The sequence below is a fragment of the Corvus brachyrhynchos genome, unplaced genomic scaffold (assembly GCF_000691975.1).
Source record: "Corvus brachyrhynchos isolate BGI_N302 unplaced genomic scaffold, ASM69197v1 scaffold94, whole genome shotgun sequence".
NCBI lineage: Eukaryota > Metazoa > Chordata > Aves > Passeriformes > Corvidae > Corvus > Corvus brachyrhynchos.
The window spans coordinates 9609680-9624657 of NW_008238330.1; the positions used below are offsets into that span (position 1 = coordinate 9609680).

The 14978-nt window shown below is 39.7% G+C and overlaps 1 protein-coding gene across 6 annotated transcripts in view; it reads left to right on the forward strand.

The window, feature by feature from the left end:
* Positions 1–14978, forward strand: part of TRAK1 (trafficking kinesin protein 1) — a 101027-nt gene that overhangs the window by 61326 nt on the left and 24723 nt on the right. For all 6 annotated transcript variants that reach the window (XM_017734498.1, XM_017734497.1, XM_017734496.1 and 3 more), the window contains 5 exons: positions 2937–3013; positions 6171–6287; positions 11864–11964; positions 12766–12874; positions 14664–14742. In XM_017734498.1, coding sequence (XP_017589987.1) covers positions 2937–3013; positions 6171–6287; positions 11864–11964; positions 12766–12874; positions 14664–14742 — 483 coding nt within the window. The remainder of the gene's footprint in view (positions 1–2936; positions 3014–6170; positions 6288–11863; positions 11965–12765; positions 12875–14663; positions 14743–14978) is intronic.

The window sequence follows — 14978 nt, forward strand, 5'->3', positions numbered from 1 at the left end:
TCAGCTGCGTGAGCAATGAGGGGGGGGGGGGGGGGGGTGTACTTTTCCTCTGCATACTTCACGGATCACACCTCTAAATGTTTTTTTCAAAATAGTGGGTGTTTTTTGATCACTAAAGAAATAAAAACTCCTGTACTAGGAATTGGCCAGATGTTATCTTGTAGTGTGTGGAGGTTGAATAACTAAATATTTAGACACTTCTAAGGTTTGGAGTTTTTTTAAATGATGCTTCTGAATTCCGCTCTCACCCCGACTTTTCACCTTCTCCTCCTCACAAGCCTTGATTTCTGAGTAATGGAAAGCAGCACCTCTTTCCAAGTTTGCCCTCCTTCCAAAAGGAAATCCTTCCATTTAGTTAGTAGCTCTGTGTTTTTACAGTATTGTATGTAGTAGTAGTAGTAGTAGTAGTAGTATGGGCAGTAGCTGACTGAAGAATTTTATTATATGCAGTCTACTGAAGTTTATTTCCACTTGGAGAATAAAGAGGATGCATAAAAGAATATTTCTTCTTTGAAACCCTTTCACGTTGGCAGAGTAGTGTGTGAAGATCTCTGTTTTGACAATCACCAACAGAACTTCGACAGAAATTTCGAGGTATAAAAGCTATTGGTGACCAGATTCTACTTTGCTGCTGGTAATGTCTGTTATGATAATGCTGTGGTATTGCCTTGCCAGGCTAAAGTTTAAATGGCAAGTTCTGAAGAAATAACCCAGGGAGTATCCACACAAATCAACCTTTATCACTCTCCCACTTGAGTGACTTTATTCTGTCTGTGGGAACACCATCCTTTTATCAGCCTGGCTGTTAGGAAGGTTATACATTTACCTGAATTGGGATGGTGTGAGGTTGCCATAGTCCTACTCAGTGGTGATTGTTAGTGCTAGGTACAGAGTTGTAATGAGCTTGCTAATGACGATGTCAAACATTATTTTATAGTAGTGATGGAATGTTGTAACCAAGGGAACTATTTAGTGTGCAGTTGTATTGGAAACCTGCTGGCGTCAGGGTTTCTGATAGGTCTTTTATGGCATGACTTATGAACTTACTATATTTAAAACAAAACTGAGTTTATGGTGATACCAGTTGGTGTATGTGTGGATGAATAGTCTTCTGAACATTACACCTTCTGTCTTTATGTGAAGTTTGTATGGAAAACTTCTGTTTAACCCCTTTTTCAACTCTAGCCAATGCTTTCTGCAAGTTACTGCATTTTTTTTGTGGAATCCTGATTAGTCTGCTTTTGAGTGATATAGCTTGTAGTTTACAGATGTACTGTATTTTTACTTCTGCAGTGGTAGAGTTATTCTTTCTACTGGTATGTTGTGTTTGTCAGGTTATTACTTTGAAGCATAAACCTTTTACTTTTACCACTTTCAGACTTGCTATTTGGATAAATGCAATTATATTTTGAATACTTTTGTATAGCATTCTTTGGAGTTCACTGGCACTACTCATGTCAATAAATATTATACATTCTTTTAGGATGTGATCCGCAAAAGTAGAATTAGAGAAACAGGAAAATAAATGAAGAAAATTAATTTCTTGCCATAGTTTAAGCAATTTTCTGATGGTTAGGTAAGGAAAAATGTCCTCCAACATTTCAATAGATATTTAAGTACTGTTGCATTTGATGTATTATCAATGTGCCTTAGTGGTGAGCAGCTGTATATTTATATATATGCAATTTGTATATTTATGAATTAGGTAGTGTTGTTTCCTTAGTGTGACAAACTGTCTCCTGCTAATGTTACTGTACAGTTCTGCTCTTTTTTTCTCCTCACTATTTAAATCCTATTAGGCCTGATCTGTCTCTTCCCCCGCCTTAGTGTGCACTAGAACAACATTAGCTTATCTGCCAGACGGAGCCTTAACTGACATTGCCAAGGGTAAATCCCCTGAAGAGCAGTTCAGCCTACAACAGCCTGATAACTCATAGTCCATATGATCCCCTGAATTTCATTAACAGTCCTTTATTCCAGAATTACAGGGTTTGAGGAAAAGGTATAGTTGAAAATAAAAAGAACAGAAGGGTAGAATAGAAAGTGCTGTTGTTTCCTGTGACTGTTGGTGAATTTTTAGAAAATTTGTTGACTTCTAGATAAGTCAGTGTAGCTTCTTAAAGGATTACCTATGGTGGTAGACTGAACTTTTGAATACTTTCTTCAGTCTGATAAAACTCCTGGTTCCACCTTAGTGATTAATCATCTCAACCAGTCTAAGTAAATATTTGTATGAGTGATACTGTGGTCACTGTGGTGTGGCCTGGGTATTACAAGAGCCATTTCTTATTTTGCATGTGTTCTGTACTTACTTTGCTGTCTTCTACCATAAAACCCAGTTCTTATCGACTTAATATGACAGTGTGTTTCTGATGAGCAGTGCCCCTAGCAGTATTGGAGTTGCTTATTCATGTAGTAATGCTACTGCATGTCATACAATGAGTAGGTGACACGATGAAATCCTAATTATGTATCTAAGAATATCTGTTCTGACTTCCTGGTTTTTTTGTTTTTTTTTTTTTTTTTAGTAAACTCAATACATTCATCTTCAGAGAAGAAAATTTTAACATTTTAAGTTTGTTCTGCCACTGACAAAAGCAAGTGCTCATTAGAAGAGGAGCATTTGTATTCTCAGTATAACAGGAATCTTGGATTTTTTTTTTTTTTTTGAGGGCAGGTTTGGGGAGGGAGGGTGAGTTTTGTTTCTTTGTTGTTTTGTTTTGAGTTTTTAGTTCTTGATGTGCTTACCCAGAGGTTGACATAAGTGGTTTTTAAGATGAAAACTTATGCACGCCTAAATTAGAAAGATATTTCTTGCAAAGGATGGGAGTTGGACTTCAGCGATCCTTGTGGGTGTTTTCCAGCTCAGAATATTCTGTGATCCTCCCCCAGTAGTACTGCCTGTCTGATTAATGTTTTGCTTTATTTCTTTGCAGTTTTATGTGCTGAAAGAGTGGGCCAGATGACTAAAACATACAATGACATAGATGCTGTAACACGTCTTCTTGAAGAGGCAAGTATTACCTCTGTTTAAGGACCCATACACAGTATGAGAAAACAGTACTGAAATTACATGGTACCACTACTAAATATTGTTGGTAGATTGTCCTCCAGCAGGGAGGAATGTACACTTTATCTCATTGGTAAAGTAAATATTCTTTCTAAGTAAAGATCATTTGTTTACCCTCAGTCAAATGGATTCATTACTTCTGCTTATTTTCCAGTTGAGGGCATGTAAGTTGCTGTTGGCCAAATGTTTGCCTTAATAAATGAGGAGGAGGAATCACCTTAAAATGACACATATTTTTACAGTACATGTAAAACTAGGAGTATCGTTATTGATGGATATATTCTCTTCAGAAAATTATAAAAAAATTTCACAGACTTGTATTTGTAATAATTTTCTCAGATAATTTCTTTCCAGAGAAGTACATAGACACAAAATTAGAAAATATGTAGTACTTCATTTGTCTTCTTTTCTTCTTTTCCATATGTTTGGTTGATTTGGTTGTTTGTGGGGTTTTTAATACCGTTATTATTAAAATTGGTATTCTTGTAATCCTTAGCACTCAAGAAATGCCAGAAAGCAACTGTCACAGTACAATGCTTATGTTCAATAAATATCATGATACATTTTTTGACTGAATTTAGCTGGTTTTCTGCAGTAAATTTGAACAATGATTTTCCAAAGAGTGCTTATGAGTAATTCTTTAGGTGAAAACTGTTAAAATGGTATTAGTTCATGGCTGACTGCAATTTAATCCTTTATACTCAATTGCTTGCTTATTGCAATAGCAATGTCGAAAATGGGGTCTTTCCAGCCAATTGGGTGGTCTGTATTCCTCTAATTCTGCAAGGAAACAAGCATGGGAATGAATGCTCACATCTCCCACCTGTTCTTGATTCCCCTCAATTCAGTACAGTCTTACATTTTGTGCTTTGAGCCAAACCTATTCAAACACCTCTGTATGAAGTACTTGTTAAAACTGCTGCTTTACCCAAAAGACTTCTGGAATAATTCATCAACTTGTAGTTGTTTGGCTGAGATTTACTGCATTTGTTCAATGGCTCCTTCTAGTAATGATGGCAGCATTCTGCCAAACTGTTTCCTCCCCTTAGTCTCTGTAGCCAAACGTCTCTAGATCCAGGCATCACACAGGAGCAGTGCTTGAAGGACCTGCTTGAGCCAATGTCTTAAAGCTTCTTACGCACTTTCCTGTCTGGATGTTGGCAAGGGAAAAATATGGGAGTGTATAATATGTCAAATTTTAGTAAAACAAATACTTCTGTTTGATTTGACCATCATTTCCAATGAAATTACTCTGTTCGTAGGGATAGGTGCACTTACAGCATGTTTCTCAGTTCTCCAGATGATGATTAACACAAGAGATTGCATCCATTTGCAGAATTTAACTCCTGTTGCTTTCACACATACAAGTGAGAGAAAAAACAAAAGCTATCCCTTGTCTCTCCTTCATGTTTGCAAGCTTCAGGTGCTTGCATTACAGAGTTGATAGAGTGAAAGGTGCAGCATTTGGGAAGATAGGCAAGAGAAAATCTTGAAACAGCATGTGTGCAGAAGTTTCAGAAGTCTGTGTCTGTTGCCCTGAAACTAAGGAAAGGGAGTGGCGCCAGGCCTGCCTGGGTATGTGGTAAGAATAGGAGCAGATTTCTTCATGAATCTGCTTTCTCGTCTTTTTCTAGTAATAGTGTAAATGTGTCCTGCTTCTCAGTATTATTTTTTTACACACTGCTGTAATAAATCAGTTCTTTCTCATTGTGTGAGTAAGAGAGAGGCTTGTCCCCAAAGCGAGATACAGAGCTGAATAGCTAAAAATTGCATAGGAAGCCTGGGGAGGTTATTTGAAGAGCCTGGACATGCACATTCCTCAAATTGGAAGTTAAAAACCATTGCTGCTAGATAGCTCCTCCTCTGTAGGGTCAAAACCCCAGCAATATATTTTTTCCACTCAGTATTTATTAAGTGAACCAAATTACTGAACAATAACTTGGCTTAAAATATAAACCAAACGTATTGTGGATAACTTGGTGGGACCTATTTTTCTGAAAGATTGTACAAAAGATTACATAAAGATTTTATGGCTAGATAATGCCAGTAGCTTTCAATGCAAATATAAGTCTGACCTTCAGAAACCATTTGGAAAACGCTATTTGCGGATACAGCAGTGATCAATAACCTCTCTTTTTATTTACTGGTTATTATATAACTTTTTTTTTTTTCCATTATGAAAGTGTCTTCCTTCAAATTCATTGACTTCAAATCCGTGTGAGCAGTAGCTGTAGATTTTGTAAGCTTTGTCACTAACATAGGCATGACATAAGGTAGCATCTAGTCATAAAATCTGGATGGTAGTTAGGGGCAGTAAGTAAGCCCCAAACAGTATTTTCAGTGACAGGAAGAAAATTCTTCCTCAAATGGTGTTGAACTAAGGGTTACGTTAGGGGGTTAACCACAGCACCATTTTACCACTATTTAAAAAACCTAGTAGTGAAATAAGAAAATGATAAATAGAAATGCCTAATGAATAGTGCAAAATTCTACACAGTTTATCATCCTCTCCCAGGCAGATCACAATCCCATGTATCTAGCTTCTGCAAGGCTGAGACATCCATATGTACATGTCATCAACAGGATAAGCTTCTAGGTTTTATCGGTACCTGCGGTGAACTGTCAAGACAGGTGATTTCCAGTACTGTGCTCATAGAGGAGAGAGAAGAAGTGGCTGGGCATGACATGAGAGTGGCTACTTAATGTAGGTTGGGGCATCTGCAAAAAGGAAACAGTTTTTGTACGAAAGCACTAATGGTTGGCATACACAAATATAGGAGCTGAACATTCATTGTGGTGGAACTGGCTTCTACTCCTGCATAGATTACTGCCTTTTATTTCTAGGTGGAGCAAGTGGAAACTGAAGAATGCTTTGAGAGAGGGTCAGTCTTTTCTGAATAATGCTGTTTTAACATATTCAAGAGTAGAAAAGGAAAATTAGCAAAAAACCCCAAATAAACCTTCACAGAAGGAAAAAGCCATTTTATTGTTGAAGTGTTTGGTCCTTCCCTTTCATGGCAATTTTACCCTCCCTCTGATCCTTTGGTGATTAAAAAAAAAAAAAAATTGAAATTAGCTTTCTATTCTTAATGCTTCACAGAAAGAACGGGACTTAGAATTAGCTGCTCGGATTGGCCAGTCGCTGTTAAAAAAGAATAAATCACTGACAGAAAGAAATGATTTCCTGGAGGAGCAAGTAGAACATATCAGAGAAGAGGTAAGATTTTTATGCCTGAATGCTGTATGATGGGGGGAATTTTCTGTTCTTGTCCATACATTTGGCTGTGGGCAGCCTGCTCCAGTGTCTGACCACCCTCACTGATAAAAATTTCTTCCTTATATCTAGTCTAAATCTGCTCTCCTTTGGTTTAAAACTATTACCCCTTGTCCTATCACAGCAGTCCTTGCTAAAAAGTCTGTCTCCATCATCCTTATAAACCCCATTGAAGTACTGCAAGTCTGCAATAAGGTCTCCCCAGAGCGTTATCTTCTCCATGCCGAACAACCCCAACATTCTCAGCCTTCCCTTATAGGAGAAGGAATATTTTTGTGGCCCTCCTCTGGACCTGCTTGAACAGGTCCATGTCTATCTTGTCCTGAGGACCCCAGAGATGGGTGCTCACCAGAGTACAGTAGAGGAGGAGCATCACTTCTCTCGACCTGTTAGCCATGCCTCTTTTGATGCAGCCCAGGGTATGCACACATTGGTGTGATCAGTAAAACACACCAGAAAGCATATATTATTTCAAGTAGCACCTGTGCTTTAAAAGAGCTCTTTATCTAGAAGTACAACTGTCACTAAACTCCAACTCTAATAACTGAGCTAGGAGCAAATGTTGTTGCTTCTGTTCTGGGACAGTGACCTTGGATTTTGAGTCTCATCCATATGTGGTTTTGAGCAAGACAGAGAGCAGGAGAACAATGAACCCACAGTAGATTAAAAACTTCAGAAATGGTTCATAATTAACACTGCTCGGGGGTGTGAGATGTTGCGTTGTAGCCCTGAGATGGGCTGGAGGATAAACTGCAGATGGAGTGATTGCTCGTGTGTGATAAATGATGGTGGAGCACACATGATGAAATAATATCCTTTGACATGGCCTACCCTTTTTGTCATGGAAAACTAGTTCTCTTCTGTCCCAAAGGAGTGCTGTTGCTTGCTGCCCAAGTCCCATCATGAGGCAGACCAATTTATTCTTGTATTGGTCAGTATGACATGTACTAGGTATGTGCAAGGTGACTGAGTAGGACTGTGCATTCATATCATCCATCCAGAGTGGAAAATTTGCTGGAGGAAGGTGGAGGATAGAAACAAGCTGCCTCTGTCCACGTCTGTTTTTATTTAGTGGGACTGAGGAGCAGCATTAGGAAAAGTGCCACCAGAAATAAGCCTCTTACCAGGTGGCTTGGAATGTTGGGCCATATGTTCTGTCAACAGCCCTCTTTCACACTGTTATTTTGACTCCTTCAGAAACCAATGCTTTTGAGGCAGAGCTCATCAGAATTTAAAGTCATGACACTTTTGTGTATTGAAAATCTGTCTTCAGTAGGTTGCAGATTTTCTATTAAAACTGAATTTTGAATATTTGAACAGAACAGTAACTAAGACAACTGTCTTTAAAGGCAAGAGATAAGAGAAAAGAATTTATTTGGTATTTCTAAAGTTCTGTAAAAATTGTCTAAAAATTGTTTGTCAGGGTGATAGGAGTTTTCTGTAATACAGGGACACATTTTTCTGGTGTGTGGTATAAAATTAAGGTTTTATTGGTGTATGTGTTATGGCATGGATAATTTAGCTTTATATCTCTTTGACCTTTGTCATGACAAAACCTTCTGTCCCTCCCGTTAAGCAGGCTGAGGTTTTCCTGTGTGCTGGTAACATGCCACATTGACAGGGACACGTCAAAGTAATAGACCTGTGCAAAACGCATCAGATTCTTGGGTTTGTCTTTTGAGTTCTTAGGTGCTGCTTAGTTTAAGAAGGGGCTGTGATTATGTTCAGTAAAAACTGATGTAACCGAGATTTTTGCTGTAGTGCACTAGGGATCAAAAGATGAGTGGACTGAAGCAAGCACTGTAGCGTGTGCACAGACATTTCAGTCTCAGCTTACTGTTTCAGTATTATATTCTAGAAGCATAAACATTATACTGAGGAAACTTTCTTAATTGTAAAGTATTTTGGTTGCAGAGATGGGTGTCTGCCTTTTCAGCAGCAGAGTGTAGTTCCCAGGTACAGTGTGTCTATCTACTGTTCTGTAAGAATGCTGCAGCTCCATGTTCCTTTTCTCTGGGATGGTGCTACCTACACTTTAATATTGTCTTCTTTGAAATTAGAGCTCAGTATCAAAGAAATGTAAACCGTAAATCTGCACAATGTGAATTGTATTTGGAATGGAGTAGCTTACTAGATTAGCTTCTCCTAATCTTTCTAAATTTCCCAGTTCCTGCTTCTTTTTCCTCTACATATTTTGTCCTATGTTTCTGAGGCTGAAATGGCAGCACTTCCAAGACAGTGTCAGTCCTCAAATAACACAACCTCAAACCTGTGTTAACATCCGGGTAATACAGCCCTCTAGACCTGTTACTCGAGTTCCAGGTCACCTGTCAGAGTTTGTGTTTTGATGATAGCAGGTTTCAAAGTCCGGGTTTGATTTTTGTCCTGTGTAAAGTGAGAAGAAAGGAAGAAGCTGAATTATAATCTGGAATGGTAGCTTAAAAAAGGGAACACTGCTTTTGGTCTATTAGGAGTAGAAAGTAATGTTGGAAAGACAGAAATGCTCTTTGACTTGGTACTTGCATGCATGCTATTTACATACAGAGGAAAAGGGTGTCTTCCTTTTGAGTAATTCCAGCCTGTTAAGCACTTAGTTGCTGTCAGTCAGGAAAAAAAATCAGCTCTACTCTTGAAACAGTTGTTCCAGATTCAGTAAGGATTGATCCTGTGAGTTAGGTCCCAAGTCTTTAAACTGTTGTTCTCTGCGTGAGGATACTTTTATCTTTTACTTAAATTATTTTTAAGACAGGTGCAGCTATTTCATGAGGTAGTTCCGAAGCTGAATGAAGCTATCAGGCCAGCGAAGGGAATTAAAAGCCTGAAGAAATGAGCTATCACCATGGGCCTTGTCCCATGTGCAGCAAGGGCTCAGTCTCTATTGCTTGGTAACAATACCAAGATTGTGCAGCAGTAATGTGGCAGTGTTTGCTCCGGAGGGCACATGTTGGAGTGGCTTGTGAAAATGTAGAACAGGCTATTTCTATTCATAAAACAAGTCCAGTGTTTTGCAGTATGAAAATGTGTTCTGGGTCTGTCTGGGATGCAGGTAATACTCTTCACCAGCCTACCTGGTGCTGTGCTTTGGATTTGTGACTAATTTTGTGTTGATAAAAACAGTGTTTCGGCTGCTGCTGAGCAGTGCTTGCACAGCATCTACCAGGCTCTTTTCTTTTTCCCTCGTGCCCCTCCGAACCTCCCCACCCTTTTTTTGGTTTTTTTTTTTTTCCCTTCTTCACTCTGTCCACCATCTGCACAAGATGCTGGGAGGGTGCGCAGCTCTGGTAGCTGCCTCAAACTGACCAAAGGGATGTTCTATACCATGTGTTATGTTCAACAACAGAAGGTCAGGAAAAGGAGAAAGAATCTGGGACATTCATCGTTATGGTGTTTGTCTTCACAAATGACAGTTCTGTGTGCCAAGGTCCCAATTTCCAGTAAGTGGCTGAACATGCAGCTGCTGATAGAAGAAAGTGAATAAATTCCTTATTTTGCTTTGCTTGCACGGGGAACTTTGATTCACTTATTAAACTGTCTCAGCCCATGAGATTTTTCTTGCTCTTGAGCTTCTGAGTCTCTCCTTCATCCTATAGGGATTGTGGGGCAGACTGTGTGCTCAGCCGGTGGGTGCTTAGGTTAACACGCCACAAAATGCTGCATCAGAGGGAGGGAGGTGTTGCTGGAAGTTACTGTAGTGAGTTTCACAGCCTGATCGAGATTGGAAGTGAGCTCTGGAGGTCATCTTGTCCAAACCCTCTTCTCAGGCAGGGCCCCCTACATGCCAAGGACCATGTCCAGACAGTGTTTGACTATCTCCAAGGATGGAGACCACACAAAGTCTCTGGGCAACCTGTGCCAGTGCTCAGTTACCCTCACAATTAAAAAGTTGCACCTGATGTTAAGGAGGAACCACTCATGTTTCAGTTTGTGCCTATTGTTTCAGGTTCTGCTCCATTAAAAGTCAACCTTTCTGACTATTCACCCTCTTTCGGAGGATTGGAATGCTCGGAAATGGCAGTAAAAATAGTATCCTCAGTCTCTTTAATTCATAGGAAAAAAACACAGTAGCAAGAGCTGGAGATGATCTAGTGTCCCCCCACAGGCAGTATCTGAATCCTTGCTACTTAAAGAGGCTGAGTGTGCTGAAGGGAAGTAAATTGTTATTTTTGGTTCAGAATTTTTGTTCTCCTGAAATGGAGAAAGCAAGCCTCCAAGACTTAATACACAAATTTTGTTTAACAGTTTTTGAAAATGTGGTTGAATGGGGATAGTTTTTTTTCCCCTTGCTATTTAAAACCCATGTCTCAGGAGGACTTGGTGCCTTAGCACTTCTCATTATGCAGAATAGTCTTAGTTAAGTAAATGACCTTGTTTGCTTCAAATTTCTGCACAATTCAAGTGCTTTTTTGGATTGTGTCTGCTTTTTTCTTCGATGAAAATGGAGTTGAAATCTATGTCATTGATATTCTCTGGGTTTTTTTCCAATAATATCTACAAAGAAAAGTATGCTTACACTGTGAAAAGCAGAAGTTTAATATAAAGAAGTGTGCTGTGCATTTTTCACATGGGAAAGTGCAAACTGAGGGCCAAGCCTTGCAGTGCAAGTGGAAGGGAATGGATGTGTCTGATCAGTTATGCTATCTATAGTCGTGCAAGGCAAATAAAAATTAATCTTTTGCTACTGGCATCTTAAATCACAGCTGTGAAGTGGTGTACATGCTACTGTCTAATTGGCTTTTAACCCTTTTCTTGGAGAATAGCAATATAAAGTAACAAAGATTATGTTTGTGGAGCTCACAGTTACAGGGAATCTTAATCACCCAATTTTGATGTTTTGCTCATTTTTGATGTATGTGTGTACTAAGTACAGGAATCCCACAAACCACTTTACCAGAGCCAAAAAAACCTGGAAACTGACTGCAGCCTCCACTGTTGGAACAGCCTCAGAACAGCAGTCTCCCACTGTGTGGTGGTGTTCCGCAGCTCAACAGGCACTTGAGTTGCAATTGCAACCTTGCTACACAAGCATTTCAGTAATTTTATGTAAAATCTCTTGGAGAGGAAGAAATGCCTGCATCTGAGGCCTGCACGGTATGCATTCAAGCCAGATGGTGACAGTCATCACACAAAATGGATAAAAGCAATGTTTGGCTTGATTGTGCCGCATGATTTCTTGCCTGTATCATTGCAATATATCCATTACTGTGCTTGTGAATCTAGACTAATGCAACAGTGAATCAGGATTGCTCATCATAAAGAAGGTGAAAAAGAAACACGTCTAATAGCAGTGAAATTGCATTTTTGGACATGTAAAAAAACATTTAGTGGCTAATTTAGAAGGTACGCTTTTCCTTCTTTCTAAGAAAGAAAAGAAGTGGTTCTGGTCTGTTTCAGTCTTGGGCTCTTGATTTTGTGTGAAGATGATGCCTGCAGGGTGAATAGCGAGCTAATTTATGGTGAGTTTGCTTAGGAATGTGTCTGGAAAATCAGCCTACTGATCTGTGAGCTCTTTCCTTGTGTAGGTTTCTCAGTTGCGGCATGAGCTGTCCATGAAGGATGAACTGCTCCAGTTCTATACCAGTGCTGCCGAAGAAAGCGAACCGGAGTCCGTCTGTTCCACCCCGTGAGTTAATCAATCTACAACGTTGAACCAGCATCTGTTGGACAATTTAATAGCTTTGAAAAGTGGTAAAATTACCCCTGAATTGGCTGGAACTATAAATGGGACTAGAACTTGGTGCAAGGCTCCAGCTGGAAGGATTTGCATTGAGCCAGCTGGCTATCCAGGTGCCAACAAGAGCCAGGAGGGGGAGAGTACATAGGGAGGCTGCTGACACAGTGCTGCAACTTTGAGAGGAACTGGGTCACTGTTGTGGTGAGGCAGCCGTGGGTCTCACTGACAGTAGCCCAGTACACCACATACATTTGCATGCTGTCCTAGGACATGCTACATGAGTAACCTTTGTGCTTGAAGGACCTGAAGGCACTATGGAAAAATTCCAAGCCGAGGGAAAGAAATAAAGCATGGCTTACAGTGTGGGTTCCAGGCAGTTAGCTGGCTGAACAGCATTGCAGGCTCTGAGGGGCTGTCTGCCCTTGCAGAGTTATTGCTGCATTCTGATGAAGCATGTGCAGCATTAATCAGGAGCTATTGGACTGCTCCCTGTAGTAAGGTGGTTTCTTTTCTCATAGCCTTGGCTGAATAAGTTTTCCATAGGAAATGTGTGGAATAACAAAAAAATTTTTTTAAATGTTCTCTTTTGAAATTCACTGCAGATTTATTGCTGCCCAAAAGTATTGTCAGGAATAAGCTGTATTTCATGTAGCTCTGTTTGCTTCTGAGGCCTGTGTTCAGTCTGTGCTTCTGTGAGATTGGCCATAATACACGTAAAAATAAATTAAAATTGTTGCTTTCTCGTACAAGGCTGAAGAGGAATGAATCTTCTTCCTCCGTCCAGAACTACTTTCATTTGGACTCTCTTCAAAAGAAACTCAAGGACCTTGAAGAGGAAAATGTTGTGCTTAGATCTGAGGTGAAATTGCTCCCTTTGTTTTGCTTACTGTAGTTGTTCATCTAAGGGCCAAAACAAATTATTGAGAAGCTTGTATTAAAAGTTGAGAGTCTAACTAAGAGTGTGATTCCACATGTAACAGAGGTCTCTCTATAGTTGTTTAATGACCATCCTTTATCTTTCTTAATGAAGGAAAGGCTGAAGTGTGGAAGCTACGTAGAAGCACAGAATTGGTTAGGTTGGAAAAGACCTCTAAGGTCATTGAGGCCAACCTTTGACCCATCAATACCTTATCAACTAAATCAGAGCCCTCAGTGCCATGTCCAGTCCTTTCTTGAACACCTCCGGGAATGGTGACTCCACCACCTCCCTGGGCAGCCTGTTCCAGTGTCTAATCACCCTTTCTGTGAAGAAATTCTTCCCAGATGAAGCTGCATGCAAAGCAATTTTTGTGCAGTAAGAATGTGCAGGAGCATGGGCAGATTTTGGAGTCCAGGATTGCACTTTGAAACAGGTTTTAAAGGGCTGGCAGATAAGTGTGACTTGAGCTGCAGATCTGAAGTTTGTAGGCTGGCATGTTCTCTCTAATACCAGTTCAATGTTTGTCAAAATAATAATTGCTAGCCTGAATTTGCATTGTATTTCTTCATTTTGAGTTTCAAGTCAGGCAGTTAATATTTTAAATTGAATGTATTTTTCTTCTTTTTTATTTCTGATATTATTCTGTTTGTTTCACAGATGACAGTTTTTAAAAGTTTAATAATTGAATATGAAGTAAATAATTTTATGTGTTTAATCCAACTTTTAAACCTTGGGAGCATGTTACCACTTTGCAAACATGTAACATGAGTGTAGCAGAGGAGGTACTTTTGGTCTAAGAATGAATGTATGAAAACAGAGTGTTATGACCATTGTAAATAGGTAGTGCCACACCTTTGCACAAGACACCAGATAATGGAGACTGCTGTACTCTTAACTGAGAAGTTCACAAGGAAGACGAACAGTAGATGGTCTGAGAATAATGAACATGGAGTTAGAACTGAGAGAGCCACTGCATCAGGAGCTGGTAGGAAACCCCATGCAGCACTGTCTTCCCATCCAGGGAGATTCAGTCTGTGCCAGCAAGGCACAGGATGAAGCCAAATCTGAAACCTGTGAGTTGTGCAGTTCTCTACAGATGCAGTCTGTGGGTGTCTGTGCATGCCCCCAGCATGGGGAATAGATTACCACCTGAGACCCACTGAGGTGGTGCCAGACAGAACCAGCTGGCTGCAGCCATGCTGCTCTTGGCACTGCCAGAGTCAGAGTGGAAAAGACAAAGCAGGGAAGGAGGTAGCACTAAGGTTTTTTGTGGGATGTATGGTTACAGTACCAGAACTTTTCAAATAGTATCGAATAGCATGTTTTTTAAATACTTGAATGTTTAATTCAGTTATTTAAACCAAGCATTTATTTAGTTTTTGATGATACCTAGCTTTGTTCAGGTGACAGATCAGGCTTTGCATGCTAACCTTTTGTATGTCCAAGCCTTTTTCTTTTTACTTTTAGTGCAAAATACACAAGTGACATCTAGTGGGGGTATGGTGACAATGATGCAAGTTTCTCCATACAGTAATGTCTCTGCTGAATGTTCACCTGGCCTCTTTTTCCAGAACATGTGGGAGGGCAGGCAAAAACTGTGGTTTCTCACTGTCTTCCTGAAGGAGTGACTAGAATAGCTTGTCTTTCTGAAGCAGATGGAAGTGCAGCAACAGACTGGCAAAGAACAAATGTGCTAATGTAGCATATTTGATGTGGATTTCTTGAACAGGCCTGTCAGCTGAAGACTGAAACAATTACTTATGAAGAAAAGGAACAACAACTTGTCAATGACTGTGTAAAAGAGCTAAGTATGTCCCTACTTCTTTACATTTATTTGAGATAGTTCAGTAAAAAAAAACCAGAACAGATCAGTCAGTCATGTTTTTCTCTGGTACTTATTTTCCTTTTATAAATTGTTATGAGGAGAAAATTCCTGGCTGAAATTTCACTGCAGAAAATGCTGGCTGAAAGCTAAATCTTTCTCATTTAAAAATAGTTTTGCTTTGAAAATGTTCAGTCTCCTTTGCAGCATGAGCACTTGGTG